Below are 24,124 nucleotides of genomic sequence, written 5' to 3'. Positions count from 1 at the left end.
CCAGTAACATATCTGACCTGCTCGCATCTGTGGTATCGCCAAAATGTCAACAAACTTGGCTCTTTCTCTCCTCTTGTTCGCATTTCGCTTTCGCACTCAGTTCATAGACACGCACACAAACGGCACACCGCCTCTCCCCAGAGTGTGCGTGAAAGACCTACGAACACTCGTCAAAGTGTGAGAAGCGATTGTCAGTCAAGTCAAAATCCAAAGTGAAGTTGAAGGAAAAAGATGACTGCCTCCGTCGTCGGTCGTTTTGCCGTCGCGTTAAATTTGTTCTAAAGTTGGCAATTATCCGGTGCCTAGAAAATTTAAAGTGGTTCTGTGTTTTTAAACAACTGTCCGTCGCGTGGATCGACGAACGTGGTGTGTTGTCCGTCGGGAAGGTGGCAAAAATCGGCCGAAAATGTTCGGTAGCGATTTACGCCCGGAACACAATGAGGGGCAGTTTTGTCGATTGTGCTTCAATAAGTCCGACGATCTGTGTCCCCTGTTCCCACCAGCTAGCATTCCGAACAAAGCTCTGCTTCATAAAATTTTCGACTGCACCACCATAACGGTAAGGCTCGTGGGCACTCCGGCAGGGTATCGGGATGTTGGGTAGAACTGGAAGTGGAATCGAAGGAACGTGAACGGCAACGGACGGCAGCGGGGACTAGCTTAAAGGGAAAAAAAAATCATTCCTCAGCGCTGCCAAGCGAGTTCGTGGGGGTGAGGGGGGGTGCGAACCAGTGGCAGTGAGTGGAAGGGGTCCGGAAGTTTACGAGTTTTCATAAAAAGCTATCATATTTCTGTATAGGAAAACGAGTGCGCTGTGAACTTTTGCCTGTCTGTTTTCTAAATTATGCTTGAAGTTTTTTCCACTGCAAATTATTCAGTATCGATTTGTATGGGTAAGTTGTATTAGTATGTAAAATCCGACTTTGTGTGTGTATTTATGTGCAACTCCCCTAAGACTGAAAACTTATACTGGTAACATAAAAAGTTTTTATTAAAATCTTGTGCTACTAAAAAAAGCAATATAATCTTCGAAACCGTGCTGCCATTTGAGTGCAAGGTTTTTTGATGTTTGCCTTTTAGATTTTATTGCTTAGGTTTTTATGAGCACAGAGAATGACTGGAAATATTGTGTAGCGTCATGAAATTTTGGTTTTTATCTGATTCTATCTTGTTTTGGATTAGGATGTACTTGATTGCGTTGTTGGAATACTCACTTCTACAAAGAAATATGTTGTCAGTACACAATTTCTTGGTAGAATTATATCTGTTCCAAGTCAAGGTTCCAACACCTTTGATCTGTGTTAGGTATTTATTTCGATACATAATGGCTTTGTAATGGTGTTACTACAAACTTTACTTATAGTAAGGGTAATATTAATCATAATATCGTATTGTTAGCGATAAATAACAAATTTCAAAACATAAATAGAACAGGATAACAATGAGTACTTATTTTCAAATGCTACCTCTTAATCGTGACTAGAAAGTGTAATGTTTTCTACTGTGCTACTTGTTAATCTTGTAATCAAATTATGGAGCATAATAATTAATGAAGTAACAATTTGAAGAAAACAAACTACTTGTTGTTTCAATCAACACAAACACTTCAATCCCGACAAAAATAAAGAAATACAGAGCATGAAACAAGTCCGGGATGTTCAGACTGCGAATAAATATCATGTTACAAGGGTGTTATTATAATTATCAACAATTTGTGCAACCTCTGGTGGAAGACAGTGTCAATTAAATAAATTCGTTACCAGGCATGGAAAATCATTTACATTCATTTCATGCATTCATTTGCTTCTAACTTTTGTCTTTAACAGCATTCCGCAAAATGATGTATAGAGCTTTAGTAGGCTTTGTTATTAGCTGCAACTTATGCCCATAACTCAAATCTGTATCTCTTATGCGTCACGAATTAGAGCGGGTAGAACTTTTTACTGTTTTTCAGTGAATGTAAAATACATTCGCTTTGGTTCGTCATGCATAAGAGATACGGATTTGAGTTGTTAAAAAAAGTTGTAGCTAATAACAAAAGCTCCATACATTATTTTGCGGAATTCTCATGATAAAAAAAGTTAGGGGCAAATGAATGCACGAAATGAATGCAAATGATGGTCCATGCCTGTTCGTTACTCCGGGTTGTTTGTTTTTCATTACCAGAATCTTGAAAGTTTAATTTCGCGCTTAGGTTTGGAATCATAAAACTGGTTTGAAATCCTTAAATATTTTCTTAGTACCTATTCAATTGTATAGAACGAATAATGATTATAAACATCCCGGTATATTGAAAAGCGTTTTTTTTCTCCAGGTTCTAGAATCTAAAAAGTGATAAAATGTCGGAATACGATAAGCTTCGAATCGAACTTCACCTGGTTTGAATTTTTTAATGTTGGGTCTTAAAACCGAAAATTTTAAAGCTTTCCAAGTACAAAACGTGGCAAATACCGAATGCACGTTCCAGATATTGTTATTGTATTGTGCTCCAGCAAATTTGAATTAATTTTTTATGGTTTTATTTACGTAAGCATATCCCAAAATATGTGTTCTAACTTTGTATCGAACTAAATTTAATAAAACATGAAAAAAATGTTAAATTTTAGATTTAGACAATTAGACGCCCATAATCTGGCACACTTACCCTACTTGATTTTTTTTTTCTTCAAATATTGCAAAAGCAATATAATTCTTCTACAAAAGAGCAGCCAAATAGTGGAAAAATCAACATATTTTACCTCCCAAAATTCCATGAAACTTCGTATAATTGTTTACTAGGGGCAATGAACCAAGTTTATGCCGGAATAGACTCGCCTAATTTTTCAAAATGGCGTAGAGTAGATGTACCAGTTATGGTTCAAAGTTTCTAAATGGAGAGTTCCAATTTTGGCCTATGGAATCCCCATTTCATTTTCATTTTCATTTTGCAGCGTTTGGTGGGGCAATGGGAGCGCAAGTCAATCCAAAGCCGAGGATAAAGGACGGGTAATGGCTGAATAGTCTATGCGGATCACTTGAACGCCATGGGAAAAGGAAAGGGTTATTGGGGGGTTTTGAGGAAATGACACATAGTGATGCTAAATGTAAAGAAACCGAAAATCCATCTCCCACTGATTCTGCCTTTCACATATATACCAAATTGATATTTTACAGCAATAATCAAAATAAACAGACAATACATGAAAAGGCTAGTTGCCAGTTGCTTTAAAGGCTAGATGCCTCCCTAAGCGGACCCTCCGCATCCTAACTCTTCTGTTAATCCACTTAATGCTACAAGGCTGTCTAAATTTTCTTATTTAAGTTCGTTTGATGATTATGATATCTCTAGTCTAATTTAATAAATAATTTAAATCTCTAATCTACCTACCATGCTTTATTAAGTACCTGCACTTGTGAATGTAATCTAAAATTTAAAGTGTTTCAAATTGTTTTTGACTTTGACCTATATTTAATATATATTAGTTCGTCCCTGGTGACACCATCAAGTGACTAAAATGCTTCACTTTGAAGTTATTTTCCTAGCTAATTTTTAAATTACATATGGTATATGCTTCAACTACGCTCACACGTTTCCACTATGTCACACCACAAAAATACGTATGGTTACGTCACAATAGAAGCATGCCACAGTGGAAATCCCGAGCCATAGTTCAAACACTTATCCCAAATCAAAATGAAGCACATATCTAGATAGAGCTGGAATTAGGGCGTAACAGCCTTTGTAAACAATGACTTCTCTCGATGATTTCTACGAATTCAAGGCACGCCGACATAAAGCAACATATCAATCGAGTAGGGGAAGTCTTCCCCTAATCGCTGGGGATGTCGATTTGCCAGGGCGAGCAATGACTTTCGAGAAATCATCGAGAGAAGTCAATGTATACAAAAGCTGCTTCGCCCTAATTCCAGCTCTATCTAGATATAAGATAAGTTGCAATACCATGTACAAAAATGGTGTTTAACATTGTTCCCTGAGTAATACCTCAATGAAAACAACAACGAAAGCTTGTCACGCAAATAGAAGTAGCACCGATGGGCACTTTCTGAAATATTTCAATAGTATAATTCCCTTGCAAACCAAAATAAATCTATCTGCGTAAAAATAAATAAAATAAGAGTGATTTGCGGCAAAACCCGCCAGTATCGCACCCAACGTCAGTGCCTATACGTAAGCGTACTACAACGTGGCTTTCAAATAAAGGAGTAACAAGTGTGATACTATCACTTCAGGCTAGAACTTTGGTAATCTTATGCAATGGTTCATCAGAGAGGGGAAGCTCAGTAATCCTCATCGCATGCTCATGACGCTATTCTGTCACGGCATGAGCCAACGATGCCAACCGTCTCCAACGCTCCACTATGAAGCATAAGATTAGGCCCGCCCACCAACGTCCAGGTTAAAAAACTAGCCGCCAAGGGGAGGGAATTTTGGCCTATGGAATCCATATAGGCCTTAATTGAAACTCACCATATTAGGAACGTTTAGCCATAATTGGTACATATACCCTATTCGTTATTTTTACAATAAATCATAGCAAAAACGGCTCATCTTATCGAAATAAAGTCTGAGACAAAGTTGTAGGAAACTGGATTTTTCTTTCAGAAAAAATTAAAGAACATGTTAAAAACTTCAATAGCAAAACGTAAATTTTTAAGGTTTTTAAACATATGTTTATGTAAAAGCTTATCAAACATGCTATCTTTTCGGAAATGGCAACAATGGACCCCCGACGACGAGAAAGAAGCGTTCTATGCGCAGCTGTACGACGGCTGTTCGCAACGGGACGTCAAAATCGTCATCGGTGACATGAACGCTCAGGTAGGACGGGAGGTAATGTACAGATCGGCAATCGGGCCAAACCGCCTGCTTGCCGTATCGAACGACAACGGCCAACGATGCGTGAACTGTGCAGCCTCTCGGGGTATGGTAGTCCGAAGACCCTTTTCCCCCGCAAGGATATCCACAAAGCCACCTGGAGATCACCTGACCAGCACACAGAAAACCAAATCGATCACGTTCTAATGGACGGAAAATTCTTCTCCGACATTATCAACGTCCGCACGTATCGCAGTGCGAACATTGATTTGGACCACTACTTAGTTGCAGTATGTATGCGCTCAAAACTCTCGACGGTGCATAACACCCGTCGAAGTCGAACACCGCGACCCAACATTGAACAATTACAGGACGCCGGAGGTGCCCAGCATTACGCGCAGCAGTTGGAAGCTGCACTACCACGCAGCTTGGCGCATGTACTCTTGAAGATGACTGGAAGGACATCCGTTTCGCCATAGGTAGTACTGCTGCAGTGGTACTAGGTACTGCAATCCCAGACCGAAGAAATGACTGGTTTGACAGCGAATGCAAACTGCTAGTAGAGGAGAAGAATGCAGCACGGGCGAGAATTGTGCAACACCGCACGAGATTAAATGTGGAGCGATATAGACAAGCGCGGAACAGACAAAATTCGGTTTTCCGAAGGAAAAAGCGTCAGCAGGAAGACCGAGATCGCGAGCCGCGAACGTCTGTACCGCGTAAACGACACACGGAAGTTCTACGAGAAGCTAAATAGTTCGCGCAAAGGCTACGTGCCGCAAGCCGATCTGTGCAGGGACTTGGTAACCTTCTCAAGAACGAGTGTGAGGTGATTGAGAAGTGGAAGCAGTACTATGACGAGCACCTCAACGGTGAAGCAGCAGAAAACGAAGGTGGCACGGCAACAGACCTTGGAGCACGCGCAGAAGACGACAGGCTACCGGCCCCTGATCTTCAAGAAGTTGAGGAGGAGATCGGTCGGCTGAAGAACAACAAAGCAACTGGTGTAGATCAACTACCAAGTGAGCTATTGAAATACGGTGGTGAAGCACTGGCTAGAGCGCTGCACTGGGTAATTGCCAAGATTTGGGAGGAGGAGATATTACCGAAGGAGTGGATGGAAGGTGTCGTATGCCCAATCTACAAAAAGGGCGACAAGTTGGATTGCTGCAACTACCGCGCGATCACACTGCTGAGCGCCGCCTACAAGGTACTCTCCCAGATTCTATGCCGCCGTCTGTCACCATATGCAAGAGAGTTCGTGGGGCAATACCAGGCGGGATTCATGGGTGCCCGCGCTACCACGGACCAAATTTTCGCGATTCGGCAGGTTCTGCAGAAATGCCGCGAATACAACGTGCCCACACATCATTTGTTCATCGATTTCAAATCCGCATACGACACAATCGATCGAGATCAGCTATGGCAGATTATGCACGAGTACGGATTTCCGGATAAACTGACGCGATTGGTCAAGGCGACGATGGATCGAGTGAAGCCCAGCAAACGCACATTGTCAATAAGTAGCACTTTATCTAAACTACAATCTATATATATAAAAATGAATTTCTGTCTGTCTGTCTGTCTGACCCTTTTAGACTCGGAAACTACTGAACCGATTGGCGTGAAAATTTGTATACAGGGGTTTTTGGGGCCGTGGAAGGTTCTTATGATGGTTCGAGACCCCTCCCCCTTCTGTAAGGGGGGGCTCCCATACAAATGAAACAGAAATTTCTGCATAACTCGAGAACTAATCAAGCAAATGGAACCAAATTAGGTGTGTGGGGGCGAGTGTGGGGGTATAAGGAGATAATCATAGGGGGTAGCCCCTTAGATAATAGGGGGGGGGGCTACGTACAATATAGCATGCTTTTTTTTTAAATCGGCGCATAAACTCAAGCTAATATTGAATCCCGAGCAAGACCGGGCACACTCAGCTAGTATAAATATAAAAAAATGCAATTTGAGTATTTTTTTTTATAATTTTGATTTTTTTTTTTTGTAAGTAACAAAATAATTTTTTACAGTGTATATTTTTTCTTCAAAGGTACAATACTTGTCCGCAACTTCGCCGAAGACAGCATCTCGATCAAACAAATCGTTCGCGAGATATATGTTTTTCTATTGATGCGTATCATTTTTGCATAAGCCCTTTTCAAGTGTTAGTCGTGTACAAAACTAGGGAAAATGGCATGTTGGACAATAACAAATAACTGTGCAAAGTTTCAACATAATCGTAGAAGGTCGATCAAAAAATTAAAACAAAAAATCGTCATTTGAAATGGAACTGCTGATTTGATTATCTATGGCTAGAAACGGATAATGTGAGTCGAATCAAGTAGATAGGTTGTATCGTTATGAAGAAATCATTTAAAATGTACTGTGTAAATTACGTAAAATTTGTATTTTGCATTTCAATGAAAAATACACAGCGGCGCCGGTGGTGTAGTGGTAAGCGTGATTGCCTCCCCCCCCCCCCCCCCCGGCAGGCCTGGATTCAATCCCAGTAGGCGCCGCCGGGATGTTCTGAGGCATAACATCCCTGATCACGCCTTCACGCCGTTGGTCCCCGGTTCATAAGTTGATGGGTCGATAGGTAGGGTTCAGGTGTGGGAGTTGCCTCCCTGGCGTCGGTAGCATTGGTGCTCAGCACGGAAAACAAAATCGACGGAAAACAAATCAAGAAAAAAAAATAAATGAAAAATACTTAAAACATCGAAGAGGGTGATTTTTCGTTATGTAAGTTTTATACACGTTTTTTTGTGTTTTCGTCCAATTTTGCTTAATATTTTCTACCGTGTATATTTTCCTACAACTTTGTCTCAGACGTCATTTCCCCTGTCCAAGGATGAGGGGCTTGATGATGATTTGTCAAGTGTCGCTATGATTTTTTTTTTGCAATTTGATAAAATTGTAGTTTTTCTCCAGTTCATTGATTTGAAAGGTTCATGCGAGTTAATTTCACGGAGCCGTAAATTGTAGTTTTATCATAATTTTAATATTAGCATAAAATAAAATAGTAATTTTAAATTCGCTTTTGTAATGCTAAGGTAAATAGTTTGCTTTGAGTGTAAAGTTAATTTATAAGAAAGTTCTAACAGTTTTTTTTTTGCACTTCGAAACTTGACGGGTCATACCTCTAACATAGTAGCAGTGACAGTGTCGCATGTCCTAACAACCACTGCCTGCGACTAGTGTTCGAGGGGCCGACAGGGCTGAATACGGGTCAATACTAACAAAACTCTAACACTAACATGACCCCGAAACTAACGTTCATCCATTGCACTAATAGTTATAATGTAGTTGTACTTTCCTAATAACCCATCTATCACAGACAAACAGACATAACACTCGGTTGGACAGGTTGTTCATCGAATACGCATTTGACGGTCAATTCGGGTGTTTTTGGTTGGTGGTGCCGCCACTTGTGGCGCGCACGATCGGTTCCCTTGCGTTTGACGTCTGCACGCTAGCGCCATCTGTTCAGCGTACTATCCATCACATGATACTGAACAGATGGCGGTAGTGTTTTAGTGACTATGTTTTGTGGACGGAAATATTAAATGTGTTATTTCTGTTTGTCTGTGCATCTATGTTTCTTTTTCGTTGTGTGTGTGTGTGTGTGTGTGTGTGTGTGTGTGTGTGTGTGTGTGTGTGTGGGGGGGGTAAATGTAACCAATACTAATACCTTCCTTTCTGTTCTTTTATTCGTTTTCTATATCCCTTCACCATCATCCCATATCCCATCATTTTGACGAGAGATGAGTTACTTGCATGGTGCATGCCCAAGTCGTACTACAGGATAATATGCTGAGCGTGGTTCTATCACAAATCGATAGAACTCAGGAATAATGAGGTAAATCCTACACAGTATTTTAAAGGAGCCAACTCTAAGCAGGTAATAATAGCAATTAATAATCAAACAACCATAAAAAGGTAAGAATGAATTTATTTATTTTAAATACAGTAATGACCCGATTTTGTCAGCCCCTCCGCGCTTCAGATTTTTTTTTCTCTCAATAATTTCACATAATCATAAATCTAAATTTTTCTCATTCGTCATTCGTTAAGAGGGATATTTAAAGTATACTTTGGTGCAATAAATTCAAGAAAATTACTGAAAAAGGGCATGGGTTTTGTAGAACATTGGAAAACATTTTCAAAAAAGGGGGTTGACAAAATCGGGACATTACTGTATTCCATTTACATTTACATGATTTATCACATATTTCCGGAGAGCTTCGAGGTTGGAGCGTAGTTGCTTTTGTGGATGGGTACGTCATTTGTCGGTTTCTCGCGGATTGGGGCTCAGTCTGGAAAAACTAATGACACAAACAGGTAGAATAATAGTTCCTCTATGATTTGTTATAGTTTGTTTGCAGGATTGTTCTTTTGTTCGCGGGAGGCCGACGATTGACGTGTTTGTTTGCAGGGGCGATTGCGCCCAGATCTCGGGGTTCTCCGGATTTATGGTCGTAATCTAATACACACAGTTGATCACAATACGAGCCTAAAAGCTGCAGTGACCTAGTGAGCACCATAGCTCGAGTCGTCTGAAAGTATTGTATACAAAAAAAAAAAAAAAAACTGTCTCAGACGTCATTTCGATTAAAAGTGATGTTTTCGAGTCATGATTTGTTGAAAAATCTCGAATACGATATTTTGAAGTTTTTTTGCGAAATTGAAAATGTCCGAATTTTAGCAAAAACGTGAATGATTGACCATAACAAACAATAATGCAAAGGTTCATGCAATTTGGAGAAGGTCGCATCAGATCGTTTCGACATTTGGCGTGGAACTGCTCAGGGTATCAAGATAATTTCAACATAGATTTTTTTCGAGATAATCTTAAAAATTCAGGGAGTTTTCAAGATTCTGGCACATGAGAAGTTTTTAAGTTCTAACACGAACAGACGTAGGGGAAATCGTGATAAGACGGACACCTTAAGGATGTTTTTTTATTTCTCGTCAATAAATAAAGCATTTTGCTCATAATATCAGTATTCTGTGAGTTAAACTCATGCTTTCATTATCATATGCCAGTTGATTTTTTAAATCTTAAAACTTAAAACTTTTTTTAAACATTTAAAATGGTCCAAAAATTCATACATTTTTTTTGGTGCGGAGAAAACGGATCAGGGGTAAGACGAACATTTTTGGAAAATTAATGTTTCTAAATTGTAATTTTTTTTAAATAATTGTATGATTACAGTAGATCATTATGTTATCATCATTATGAAAACTCATGACCGCATTGGCCACGTCCGGATATCTTTCGGTCTGGGTACCAGGGGAAGTGGGCAACAATTAGTATGTGCCGAAATTCGTAATGGGACACACTAAAATCACATTAGCACTCAAGGTTAAGGTAATTAGCTGTTCCGGTAGATATATTATGGACATATATGTTCTAGGGATCTATCCTGGACGTAGATCTATTGATTGATGGTTCCCGTAGTAATAAAAATGCCGCTTTTTAGACCACACGTGCATATGGCCTGCCAGACGAGATATTTTTTCGGGAACTTCGATAGTTTGATGGTTTTGAAAATTTAAGCCACCTTCCCTTTTCCTGATGCGGTATAAAACTCTTGTCCCGGAAGCTGCTTGAAATCCGCCTTCACAGTCGAACTTTGTGAGCAGATTCGTATACAGCTTTCGGGACCGCTGCATAGCCGACGTGTTTTGTTTGTAATCTCGGTTCGCTACCTTCACCTTCTTAAACGTCAACAACCCGGCTCGTTTCTTGGCCCGCTGCACAGTAGTATCAACAATCAATACGAAACTAACGATTTTAAATTGGCTCACCACTTTAGTAGCCTATTGGTCCCAAGCAAACGATTAACGTACCCTATTCTAGTTGAAATTCTATTACTACACTATGTTTGTTTTGATTCGCTATGAAAGTTTGACAGATAACATCAGGGGTGTGTGGATTCATGCAGAACATGCAGGGGTGAGTGAAATAGCTTGGGACTGCTTGGGACCGTTGTCCTGGTACTGAGTGAGCCAAAAATAATAATGATTTTCTTCGGGACCCAGTGGTCTTAGAGTTACCTCTATGGTAGTATGGGAGACATTGAGCTTGCCAGCGACGTCTCGGATAGAGAGGCTAGGATTCCGCTTCCACGTCCGGATTACGATTGCCGCCGCTTCCAGGCTTCCTGGCGGTCGACAGACGCTCCCCGAACACGTTTAAAACGTTTGTCACGGTCGATTTGGCCACATCCAGCAATTTTGCCAACTTGGTGTGTGAGAACGCAGGATTCTCTTGCTGCGCGAGCAAAATTTGGACACGTTGCTCCTCTTGCTTGGACGTCATTTTGAAAACTGGAGAGCAAACGGTGAAAACTCATCATAGCAACCATTGTATATACACTCAACTTCTAAATGCAGCATTTCAGGTTTTTTATGCATTTTTAACAGAAATACACCAATTTGAAGCTGGCCAATTTTTGCCCGGCCTCCCTTGGCTTTACCATGGACATCCCTTAGCTCAGTCGGTAAATGCGCAGCTACAAAGCAAGACCATGCTGGAGGTGGCTGGGCTCGATTCCCGGTCCGGTCAAGGAATTGTTCGGATTGGAAAATTTCTCGACTTCCCTGGGCATAGAGTATGATTGTACTTGCCACACAATTATACTAATGCAAAAAAATGGTACAGGCATCGGAAGCTCTCAATTAATAACTGTGGAAGTGCATCTAGAACACTAAATTGAGAGCACGCAATAATATGCGGTAATCAATAAGCTTGAAATGCGAAAAAGAAGAATTTTTGCGCGTTCCAGACTTTATGTAAATTTGGACATTAAATTTATTTCTTATGAATTATTGACTGTCCGTTTTTCCACGATGGTAAACTATTTACAAAAATGCCTCTACTTGCAAACGTGATAACAAAACTAAACTACTAATTTCAACAAGCCATCTAGAAGAGTTCAGGAACAGGCTAGTAGACTATGTTGTAAGCATTATCCTGTTTTAGAGCTTTACAACGCTTTTCTTTGGTTTTTATTTGGAAAGCTCATTGTCTCTAGCTCTGCTAAACGGAGCCAAGGGACTAATATTTGTTTTATGTAAATGGTCCTGTTTCTTCTCCTGTTTTTTTTCTTCTTCTACATTGCTTCGTAATCGTATAGATCATTACAATGCTTCTGCCGTTGCTGGCACCAGGTCAGTTGAGGTTTGATTTTGTTTTCTGTCACCGGAGTCGCCACGTATATTTTCACCACCTCTTCATGCAGCACCTTTATCGCTTCCGCTGTTTCCTGGCTGCTGCTTTCCGACGATGCACCGCCAGCCACTACACCAGCGTACGAACTGCTGCCTTTACGTTCCTGTTTTTCTTCATCCTGCTTTTTGTCCACATCCATGCGCTTTACAAGTTGCTGTTGCTGTTTACGGGACTTCCGATTGAGGAAATCAAATGAGGAAGGAATCTCCTTTTCCACGTCCATGTAAACACCTCGCGCTCCTGTGAACATTTCGAGGCGCAATACAACAGGAAATTTTTCTCGAATGACACGCTGCACTTTTCCGTATTTTGCTAGCACCAACGTTAGGTCACAATCTGGTACTTCTGGTGGCAAATCGTACACTCACACGTATTGCACGTTGCCCCCGACAAGTGACATTCGAACTTCCACTGACTTTCCATTCGCATATTGGAAAGTTAGTTGCAGCGGGTTAAGCATCGCGGCTTAATGCATACTAGCTTCAGATTAAAATTTTAAGAAAATTGCCTTCTCCTCTGCAATTTGATATGTGGAGTGCGTATATGTCACCATGATTCGCGTCCAATGATTGACCAATTAACAAAGCGCACGAGAACAATGCCGTGATCGAGTAAACAACCGTCGATAGCGTGATCGAAACCGAGAGAAACAAGTGCTGCTGTGTCCACAGCCGAAAACAAACTGAGCTTTACACCTTAGGAATTGTACACCGAAATTTACGTCACATAATTTGACAGCTCCCGTGATAAGTAGCATATTGTGGAATGCATTAAATATCATTAATAGAGTTCTCCAGATGCACAAAAGTGTGCGTGAGACCGCGCGCTACCTTTTTAAGTAGTGGTTATATCGCGATACCATTTTTGTTCTTCTTCTTCTTCATTTTTATATATAGATGTTGAATTTTAGTGTTCGTGAGATTGCGCTTGGAGATCTCTATTAAGAGTGGGCGTGACCAAAACCTCAATCCACCTCAGGGGACTCATAGCCTAGTTAGTAAAGGCACGGTATTACCATAGAAGTAATTCTAAGACCAGCAGGTCCCAAAAAACGTGCTCAACTTTTTGGCTCAGCTCTGGCACTCTCTTCGGTCCAAAGCTAATCGATGCACCCGTCGAAACATAGGAAAATCCACGAGCCCCTTTACCATTTCATTTCCAAGCGTTAAAAGACGAGTGGTCAACATTAGGATTGGACGATCTTTGGAAGATCGATCTTTTTCATCCCGACTTCCGATTTTACGGATCGATTCTTTACCCACGAAGAGATCGAAAAAAATTGGTGTTAAATATTTTTAAGTGTATTTACATCGCAAAAACGATTTACTCTCACCACATACTGCGTAGTAAATTTAACGAACGTCATCATCGTTCCCTACAATTACGTCACTATTTGCGTTTCCGATATTTACGAATACAGCAGCATCTGAAGGTTTGTTCTACCTCCCTCCTTTGCTCATTGCTCCTTACCTTCACGACAACATTTAATTGAATATTATAAAGCTATTTCTTGGGGTTCCAACGTAAACAAGCGTAAGAACATAAAAATCAAAAGATCGATCCTTTGGTATCGATTTAATCAGTGGATCTATCCTAGAGCCAAATATAAGATCGATCCGTATAGATCGATCTTTCTCTGAAGATCGCCCAATCCTAGTCAACATGGGTCCCGAGGGGGGCGACTCTATCTACGATGCAGGAAAGATTGTGTTTTGTGTGGCTAGCTGCGTGCACACTAAGTAGATAGAAAGAAGATTGACGACGATTTTGAAGATTCCCTGCATAAAGATGATGCGCGATGCAAGTAGATGCGACAAATGAAAGAAGATTTTTCGAAGATTGATTCGCTAGTGGGAGATTTGTTGAGCATCTAGATTTGAGATTTAGATGTGTCGCCCCCCTCGGGGATGGGTCCCGTAATCTCAACGACCATGGTTTGGTTCCAGTCTGCTCCGTTTTATAATTTTGTTGTTAACATTATTTTTCATAAGGCAAATTGATTAAATTCATACCGATTTCTTGTGGCTAAAATTCATAAGTGGTTCTTATGGAATCTTACGTTCTTTTGCATCAGTGTATACTTTGGTTCAATAAGGTTTTCGTGGACCATCAGACCATGTTTGTTTTATTTATTCACTTGTTTACAGAGCATGAAGCTATTTTTTAAATTGTAGAGTGTTGTTCCAAATTTGTTATTTGTCTGAGTAAACATTTTTTTTCTCCTATAGCGCGGATTTGGAATACGCTAAGATTTCTCATTACGGGCGTTTGGCATAATGGACATTTGGCATAGCATATTTTTATGCATGAGGTTTGGATAATATTATGGCAGTAGATTTTTTCTGCACTACCCACGGATGAGCAGCTTGGCGCAGCTTCTATTGAAGATGGCTGGAGGGACATCAGTTCCGCCATATGTAGTACTGCTGCAGCGGCACTAGGTACAGCGATCCCGGATCGAAGAAATGACTGGTTTGACGGCGAATGCAAACTGTTAGTAGAGGAGAAGAATGCAGCACGGACGAGAATGTTGCAACACCGCACGAGATTGAATATTTAGCGATACAGACAAGCGCGGAACAGACAAAATTCGGTTTTCTGAAGTAAGAAGCGTCAGCCGGAAGACCGAGATCACGAGGCGATGGACTAAATGGACTACGAGAAGCTAAATAGTTCGCGCAAAGGCTACGTGTCGCAAGCCGATATTTGCAGGGACTTGGACGGTAACCTTCGAACGAGTGTGAGGTGATTGAGAGATGGAAGCAGTACTATGACGAACACCTCAACGGTGATGCAGCAGAAAACGAAGGTGACACGGCAACAGACCTTGGAGCAAGCGCAGAAGACGACAGGCTACCGGCCCCTGATTTTCAAGAAGTTAAGGAGGAGATCGGTTGACTGAAGAACAACAAAAAGCAACTGGTGTAGATCCAAGTGAGTTATTGAAATACGGTGGTGAAGCACTGGCTAGAGCGCTGCACTGGATAATTGCCAAGATTTTGGAGGACGAGATATTACCGAAGGAGTGGATGGAAGATATCGTATGCCCTATCTACAAAATGAGCGACAAGTTGGATTGCTGCAACTACCGCGCGATCACACTGCTGAGCGCCGCCTACAAGTTACGCTTCCAAATTCGATGCCCCCGCCTGTCACCATTTGCAAGAGAGTTCGTGGGGGCAATACCAGGCGGAATGCATCGGTGCCCGCGCTACCACGGACCAAATATTCGCGATTCGGCAGGTTCTGCAGAAATGTCGCGAATATAACGTGCCCACAAATCATTTGTTCATCGATTTCAAATCCGCATACGACACAATCGATCGGGATCAGCTATGGCAGAACTTTGAGACGATGGCGGAAACGTACATCAGACTGGACTTGCCATCAACGCATCAAAGACAAAATACATGAAAGGAAGGGGTTCTAGGGAAGACAATGTTAGCCTCCCACCCCGAGTTCAGATTGACGGTGACGAAATCGAGGTGGTCGATGAGTTCGTGTATTTGGGCTCACTGGTGACCGCCGAAAATGATACCAGCAGAGAAATTCAAAGACGCATTACGGCAGGGAATCGTGCCTACTTTGGACTCCGGAAGGACGCTCCGGTCGAATAGAATTCGCCGCCGCACGAAGTTGACTGTCTACAAGACGCTGATTAGACCAGTGGTCCTCTACGGCCACGAGACCTGGACTTGGTGTTTTCGACCGGAAGGTGATGCGTATCATCTACGGTGGAGTGCAGATGGATGACGGAACGTGGAGGAGGCGAATAAACCACGATCATCCATCGTCCACATTGCAAAAATTGGGCGACTACGGTGTGCTGGGCACGTCGTAAGAATGCCGCACGACGACCCAGTGAAAATGGTTCTAGAAATCGACCCAACAGGAACAAGAAGAAGAGGCGCGCAGAGGGCAAGGTGGATCGACCAAGTAGAAGGCGACCTGCGGATCATTCGCAGACTACGAGGCTGGCGAAGTGTGGCCATGGATCGAGTAGAGTGGAGACGACTTCTTCGGACAGCAGAGGACAACAAGGCTGTAGCCTGATTGGTAAGGTAAAAAATATTTTTTTTCTTCTTTCAACCATGAGCAGTCTTTCCAAGCCCTAAAATACCATGGAAGAACAGTTTGGATTTGGTTTCAAAAATATGTCGAATCATATCGATTATGCTATATGTCCGTTATGCCAAACGTACCGGCAGGAGAACTTTTGTATTGCCAAATTCCAATTCTGGAGCATTGTGCACCGGTGGGGTGGAACTTACAAATTGCAAATCGGAATTTCTGTAACAACCTTGCATGTTGGCTTTGTATGTTAATATAAATATTTATTTGTTTTTAATTCTCGTCCAAAATTGAGTGGTTTTTCACTCAAAATCGCAAACGCACAGGTCTGAGTAAAAATTTTTGCGCACTTCCTTAAAATCTGCTCGAATGGAAAATCGCCGAAACTTTTTCTCAGTCTAGGAGTATATTAATATAGACTGAGTAAGCTTCTCTCGATTTTCCTCATAAGCGAAATTTTTTTCCAGGACAATAATAGAGTGACCTGGGTTTTTGCGAATTTGAGTGAACAGAGATCAGTCAGATCAGATCAGATCAGATTTAGCGGCCGTGTAGGTTAATCGTTTGAATGCTTGAATTGGTCCACACAATTAACAAACTTTTTTTTTTAATTGTCCCCAAAACAAACTGCCAGCACTGGCCCCCCGTCCGTCCGTCGATGTGCTCCTCCGACAGTTCGGTAACACTGAGAAAATGTATGTATTCGATTGATTAGGAACGCCATACGATCTGAATGCGAGAGAATGGGAGGAAAAGGAAAGACGATAGCAGTGAATATTATACGTATAGATAGATGGGGGGTGGGTGGACGATTGCGGCTTCGGGTAGGGCGGCGAGTGGGGTTGCGGGACGTTGCCCATTCCATTCTCGTAATAAATACTTGAAAATGATTGAAAATGGGGAGTGGGGTCGGAGCATACGCAAAAATGGCTCACTACAGAAAATTTAATTGGCTCTTAAAAGTTTTATGCAAAATTCGATTTTTCTGAGCTTGGATGTCTGGATTTTAACAAAAATATTTTCTTCTTTTCATTGCAGCTAAGCTTTCGCGACGATCACAATGCGCAAATTTGCACCAGTTGTATCGTCAGTATTGAAAACTTCTTCAAGTACAAAATTAAATGTATGGAAAATGATAAATTACTGCGAAAAAAACGAACGAACTTTTTCTCGGGACTCGGGCTCACAGCAGATCCAGAAACCATACGTTCCAGTGGCGTACAAGATGACGAAGAGAAACGGTTGGACAAGGAACTAGAGAAGGAAGAAATTGAGCTGAAGCCAAATGATGATTCTGAAAATTGTCAGGTAAAGCAGGAGATGATCGAAGATGACGATGACGAAGAATATTTCAATCCGGACCAGTTCCTTGCGCAGGAAACGCAAATTGGTGATAAGCAAATTGACCAATCCATGCTGAATGGCAACGACGATAATAGTTTTGGACCTGGCAATGCAAGCTTCGAGCGAGGCTGGAAGACAACAGAGTTTGCTCCGCAACCCGGTAGTTCCGGGTTGAAGCCCCTCAAGATAACTGACTATTCCAACATGACCGGCAAACGCGGACGGCCTCAGAAATTCATCACCACTGTTCCTACAGAGCGACTTCTCGCCCGCCCTAATTCTTATCCTAATTCATTCCACACATCGTCGCCGCTGCCACAGCCGCCACCAGCACCAGCCCCAGCCCCAGCGCAACGAGGATTCGAAAGTGCTTACCGTCAGCATATTGGCATTAGCAACGGTGGACGGATTTCCATGCACCAATCGAATCCGATGGGTGGCCGGTTTGACACTTTCTCACTGAGTACTATGGAGCAAACCAGGAAGGTACAGAAGTTTCTCGATGACGGTTTGCGAGATCTCATCGTACACTCCGGAGCACCGAACCCTACTGGTGCCATGGTGAGTATGCTCACTGCTTAGATTTATGCAAGATAATTTCCATAATCCAAACTCTATTTCACAGGATGGTGGTTCAACCAGTTTTAAAGTGGTCAAGGCACGTTGTAATTCGTACAACCTAATCTTCGAGGCTAATCGTTTCCTGCGACGGAACAAATCGTGCAGTGGGTTGCCCAAATGGTATTGGGCATGCAGTGTCAACGGCTGTCCAGTTAAGATCTGCAGTTACAAGGGCCGTTTGTTTAAAACCAACGATAAGATCAATCATATTCATCCTCCCACGGAAACGGACGACTCACAGCACGATGTGGTGCTACCGGACCAGGCAGATGAATTCTCGGTACAACGGCAGTCACCATTACCAATGATGCAACCTCGTCCACCGCCACTGCTTCCACGTCCACAGCTACCATCAATTTCTGCAGTAGTATCAGCAGCAATGGAAAATTCATCTCGAGCTCCTAAAAGCGAAAAAGCGCGTGAAGACTCCGAGTCCTACAAAGTTATAAAAGAGGAAGACAAAACCGAAGCCCTTATCTACAAAGAACACAAACATAAACTAGTGAGCAGCAAAGCTGATGGTGTTAGAATATGGAAATGCATTACTACTAAAGAGAATGGCGATGTATGCGGCGATACGGTCCATCTTTTGCCTAATGGCAGACTTAAGCTGGAGAAGTCGATCAAAAATGAACAATTGAGTGACGATGAAGATAACGAAACCGTGAAAGAAGAGGACGGTGACGATGGATCCGACGGAGGCAAACGAAAGAGTCGAGCACCGAAGGTTGCAGTGTATGAGGGTTATCACTACAAATACTGTCACGCTAGACCAGAGGGTACACTTTACTGGCGTTGTGTGATGAAACAGGATAACAACTGCTTGGCCTCGTTGCATACCAAGGCTACGTTCGAGTTTCTCAACTTAAACGATCAAACACATAACCACGATCCATCGGATCCATCCGTGAAGTTGGAAAATGCGATTGTTTGTAATGTCAAACCAGCTCCACCGAAGCCTCCAAGTTTACCGACTACCGGATCAACCGACTTTCAGTTGGTCAAAAGCGGTCAAAAGCGAGAATTTCTTATCTATCAAGGCTATCGCTACTACTTCCAGTATGAGTCTAAAAATGGCAAACGTTCGTATCGATGTACAATGTTTCGCAACTGTCCGGCAGGTGCATTCCTAATGCCGGACAATACAATTGCAGAGGCTAAAAACTTTGTCCATACGCATCCTCCTACGGAAAATTTGGAGAAGTATGTGACGAAAGATAGTTTAATTACAAGTCCGATCAAGGACGTCGATGGACAACCGGGACGACAACAGCGAACGGCGGTCGAAACTGGCCAATTTCCATTGTTGAATGAACCCGTTCCTAGTGCCAGCAGCAGAGAAGAAGTTGCACGGGCTAATGGCTACAAAATAATCAAAAACTACAAAGGCAAAGATATTCTCATCTACAATGGCTGGCGGTACTTTGTGGATTACAAGAAGAAAAACGGTGGCCAGGTTTGGCGCTGTTCATCCCACAGATTGTGTCGGGGAGCTGTTCACCTTTTCCCCGATGGGTCGATAAATTACGCCAAACTGGTGGATCATAACCATATGCCTCCGAAGCGAAACCTAACCACCCCTAACATATCGACCGAAATATCTGCAAACAGCAGCTATACCAGCGGAGTGCTGCCGGAGTTTGCATCCAATGCATATTCTCCTCCCTATCATCGGTACATAACGCATGACAGGCACCGGTTCCGATTTGCGACACGCAAACGTGAGGGTACAATCTACTGGCGGTGCGCCATGAGGCTAGAGACCAAATGTCCGGTTTCCTTCCACACAAAAGAGGACACCTACGAACTGGTCAGTATGCGCAACCACGAACACAACCACCCGGTGCCGGATGTTTGGCCCGAGGTGGCAGGTGGACAGATAGACGAAGCGCTCCCCGTGGTGAAGATGCCGCAGGAGGAAATCGGCACGTCGGATTTCATTCTGACTAAAAACTCCAAGGGACGGGATGTGGTCCTCTACCAGAATGGGCGTTACTATCTGGATTACTCCCGGAAGGATGGAAAGATCGTCTTCCGGTGTTCGTCCGTTGCAGGTGAGTTTATTATTATTTATAAATTCATTAGAATTTCCAAATAAAGTTAAAGCTGATGCAAAGTTGTTGACTGCCACTCTTCGCATGTCGGTCCCATAGCCGTTTTTGACAAAACTGAGTTTTCCAATGCAAATGGTAGCTAATATCCCATGTTTTCAAAAAACTGAATGAACTCAACAACTTTGTTCTGAAAAAGTTTGGAAAGACAGTCAAATTGGTTGTCCTATCACATATAAAGCAATGGTACGAATCAAACTTAAAACGCGATTTTCTCGGCTTGTTGATTTTCGCTATGGGACGGACATGCGAATAGCGGCAGTTGACCCATTCGTTAAAACAGCAAGCTGAGATGAACACTTGAACTTTTTTTTATATGGGCTCTAGGAAAGTGGTACAAATTACAAAATTCTTTGCAGAAGTCGTTATTTCTAAATTGCTACTTAATGACCTGAAAACCTGATTTTTGGCTGAACTGAAAAAAAGGTTCTAAATCGCAACCAATTTTTCAAGTAGGTACCAGAATTGGGTTAAGATAGTTTTTTGAAGCCGCAGATTTTTTTTTTATTTCACTGGGTGCATAATATTAAAAAAAAAGGATTGGTCATTAGTCCGAATTTTGGATAGTAAGAAGCTTTACCCATATCAGGGTGGCCAGCGAACCGGGAATACCGGGAAATTGAAAAGTAACCGGGAAAACCCGGGAATTCGTTGAGAGAACCGGGAATAATAAATTTACCATACCATACACGCAGAAAAATGGATTTTTGTTTCAGGGCCTAATGTATTTTATTATTGATTCAAACATATTGTATCACTAAATCAACAAAACAAGTTTTTGAATCAACAAAATGGTTTTTAGAATCAACAAACAGATTATTGACTCTACAACCGGTTTGTTGATTCAAAAATATTTTTCTTTGAATTAACCGAATAATATATTTGAAACAATAGGGTTAACTACCTCATTTTCGGCCTATTAAGCACAACCCGCACTTAGTCTTTCTTAATCTAGCGCAGTTTAGCACCAAACAAAATGTTATTATTACTGATGGCTTCCAAATTTATTTACCTTTCTGTACGTACCATAAGATTTGATAAAGAGGAACCAATCGTTGAGATATTGTCAAAAGTCTAACACTGCTTCTTGACGCCAAACTCGGCCTACGGATTCCAAACTCGGCCTAACGCATTGAAACGTCATTGAAATGCAAATGAATTCACTTCGGCCTATCGGATGAAGATAAAAATTGATTCGGTCGGAGCGCTTTTTTTTGTTTTTGGGAATAATGGGCGCAAACCTTCATATCACCCGTTCTCATTGACTTCGTTCCGTAGCTTATTAGCTTAAGTATCGTACCAAACGCATAATTGACTTGAAAACTTTGAAATCATGGATATATTTGAAGTTTTCTGCACGATAGGCCCAAAATGGGCGATTAGGCCGAAGTAGTTCTCTACCCTATCTAAAATATATTAGGCCCTGAGTCAAAAATATATCCATTTGAACTTAAAAACCATTTCTCTGCGTGTAGGAATGTTTACACCAGAATTTCAGAATAAACCTTTAAAACAGAGTGATTCTTTACCAAATGAATGTCTTGCTCTATTTGCTGCATAACTTTCTTCAGTTTCACGTCTTATTGTTTTTAAAATTTGATCACTCAGCTATATTTCAAATTGATTTTTGTCGTTTCAATTTCAGATTGTAAAGTGCATGGGCCTTAAAGAAAATATTGAAGATGCTCGACGTTGCAAACAAATATTTGTAAAAACCGAATCTGAACTATTCTTTTCCAGGGTTTTAATTTTTCGTTTCGTTTTTTTAATTCGAAATCAAAATAACCATGTAATTTTATTCGAAATTCTCATGATATGAACTCAATAATTAACTTGGAATTCTGCTCTGAATTATTATGGAATTCATCTGAAACTAACCAAAAAATACTTCGCATAATAATTACCGTTGAATTCTTTTTTGAACTTCCTTGAAACCTCTTCTTAGAATTTTATGGGAATCCTTCTCATAATTCGAAGATTTTGATTCATTTGAACTATTTTCAAAATTTTCTTTTAACTCTATTCAAAACAGCAGAAATCTTTAAAAAAAATAGGTACCCCTTGTAGTACTTTAATGAATTTCTTTCTAATTATCAGCAATTTTTTTCTGCTGTAAATTTTGTTGGAGCTCTGTGATGAATCTTTCGGATTGAAATTATCCCCAGAACACTCGTAGAACTCTGTTTCTTGTTGAATTCTCAACATAAATATTTTTCCTTTTGAATTCTTCTTAAGTTACCTAAGAATTTAATTTAGAACTTGCATTCTTTTCCACAGAAATTCCTCCAAATTCATCCATGTCAGAATAATTCTGGAATTCTGCTCAGAACTTCTCCTTCTGAAATCATGTTAAAGTCCTTCTCAATATTTGTTTGAAATCAACACTAAAAATTCCAGGGTTTGTCCGCAAGATTCTATAGATTGTTCTGTAATTTGTTATAATCCTTAAAATGCTTCCAAGTCTTATACCCTCCCCTTGGCTAGTTTTTGCACCTTGCTGTTGGTGGGCGGGCTTAATTTCATGCTTTATAGTGGAGTGTTGGAGACGGTAGGTTTATGGTCGGCGTTGCTGGCTTATGCCGCGATAGAATGGCGTCATGGGCAGGCAATGGGGATTACTAAGCTTCCCCTCTCTGATAAACCACTGCATGAGAGAACCAAAGATCTGGTCCAGCAGTGATAGTATCACACTTGTTACTCCTTTAATTGAGAGCCGCGGCGTAGTACGCTTACGTATAGGCACTGACGTTGGGTGCGATACTGGCGGGTTTTGCCGCAAATCACTCTTATTTTTATTTATTTTTACGCAGATAGATTTATTTGGGCAAGGGAATTATACTATTGAAATATTTCAGAAAGTGCCCAACGGTGCTCCTTCTATTTGCGTGACAAGCTTTCATTGAAGTATTACTCAGGAAACAATGTTAAACATCATTTTTGTACATGGTATTGTAACTAATCTTATATGTGCTTCATTTTGATTTGGGATAAGTGTTTGAACTATGGTTCGAAATTTCCACTGTGGCGTGCTTCTATTGTGACATACCCATACGTATTTTTGTGGTGCGACATAGTGGAAGCGTGTGAGCATAGTTGGAGCATATACCCTATATAATTTAAAAAATCAGCTAGGAAACTAACTTCAAAATGAAGCATTTTAGTCACATGAAGGTGTTACCTGGGTCGAACTAAGATATAATAAATAGGTATAGGCTTAGGTTAAGAAGGACGCAAATTACTTGATTTATAGAAATGATCGTCTTGATGGACCCTGTGGTGGCGTTGCCATCATTATTCATAGACGAATCAAACATAAAATTCTTTCTTCATTTGAAACCAAAGATTTTGAAACTTTGGGAGTTTCTGTTGAAACAAAATTTGGACAACTTACGTTTATAGCTGCCTATTTGCTATTCCAATGCGTAGGCCAGCAAAAGAATTTTCTCAAGGGTGACCTCCAGAAACTTACCCGTCATAGGTCTAAATTCTTCATTATTGGTGATTTTAATGCAAAACACCGCTCATGGAATAATGCTCAAAGCAATTCCAATGGTAATATTCTGTTTGATGATTGTTCTGCAGGTTATTACACTATTCAATATCCAAACAGCCCAACATGCTTTTCTTCTGCAAGAAATCCCTCCACTATTGATTTGGTCTTAACTGATTCATGTCAACTTTGTAGCCAATTGGCTACCCATGCTGACTTCGGTTCTGATCACCTTCCAGTAACTTTTGAAATATCCCAAGAAATAATTTGTAATCCCAACAGCTCTACTTTCAATTCCCATAGAGCTGATTGGGAGCAGTATCGAACATTTATGGAATATAACTTCGATCCAAAATTCCTTTGCAAACCAAAGATGAAATTAATTATGCTCTTGAATCTCTGACTACTTCTATAGTTGAAGCAAGAGCTGCCTCAGT

The 24,124-nt window shown here is 41.2% G+C and overlaps 1 protein-coding gene across 1 annotated transcript in view; it reads left to right on the top strand.

Moving 5' to 3' along the window:
* Positions 1-207: 207 nt before the first annotated feature.
* Positions 208-24,124, top strand: part of LOC135701023 (uncharacterized) — a 38,882-nt gene continuing 14,965 nt past the window's right edge. Inside the window, exons 1-3 of the mRNA XM_065221726.1 lie at positions 208-559; positions 17,160-18,026; positions 18,091-20,140. Of these exons, the coding sequence (XP_065077798.1) occupies positions 407-559; positions 17,160-18,026; positions 18,091-20,140 (3,070 nt within the window). The 5' untranslated portion in view covers positions 208-406. The remainder of the gene's footprint in view (positions 560-17,159; positions 18,027-18,090; positions 20,141-24,124) is intronic.

This window comes from Ochlerotatus camptorhynchus, unplaced genomic scaffold, assembly GCF_037179485.1.
Source record: "Ochlerotatus camptorhynchus isolate MF236.1 unplaced genomic scaffold, CSIRO-AGI_Acam_v1.1 ptg000147l, whole genome shotgun sequence".
NCBI classification, from domain to species: Eukaryota; Metazoa; Arthropoda; class Insecta; order Diptera; family Culicidae; genus Ochlerotatus; species Ochlerotatus camptorhynchus.
This window is presented reverse-complemented; position numbering and strand designations above follow the sequence as displayed.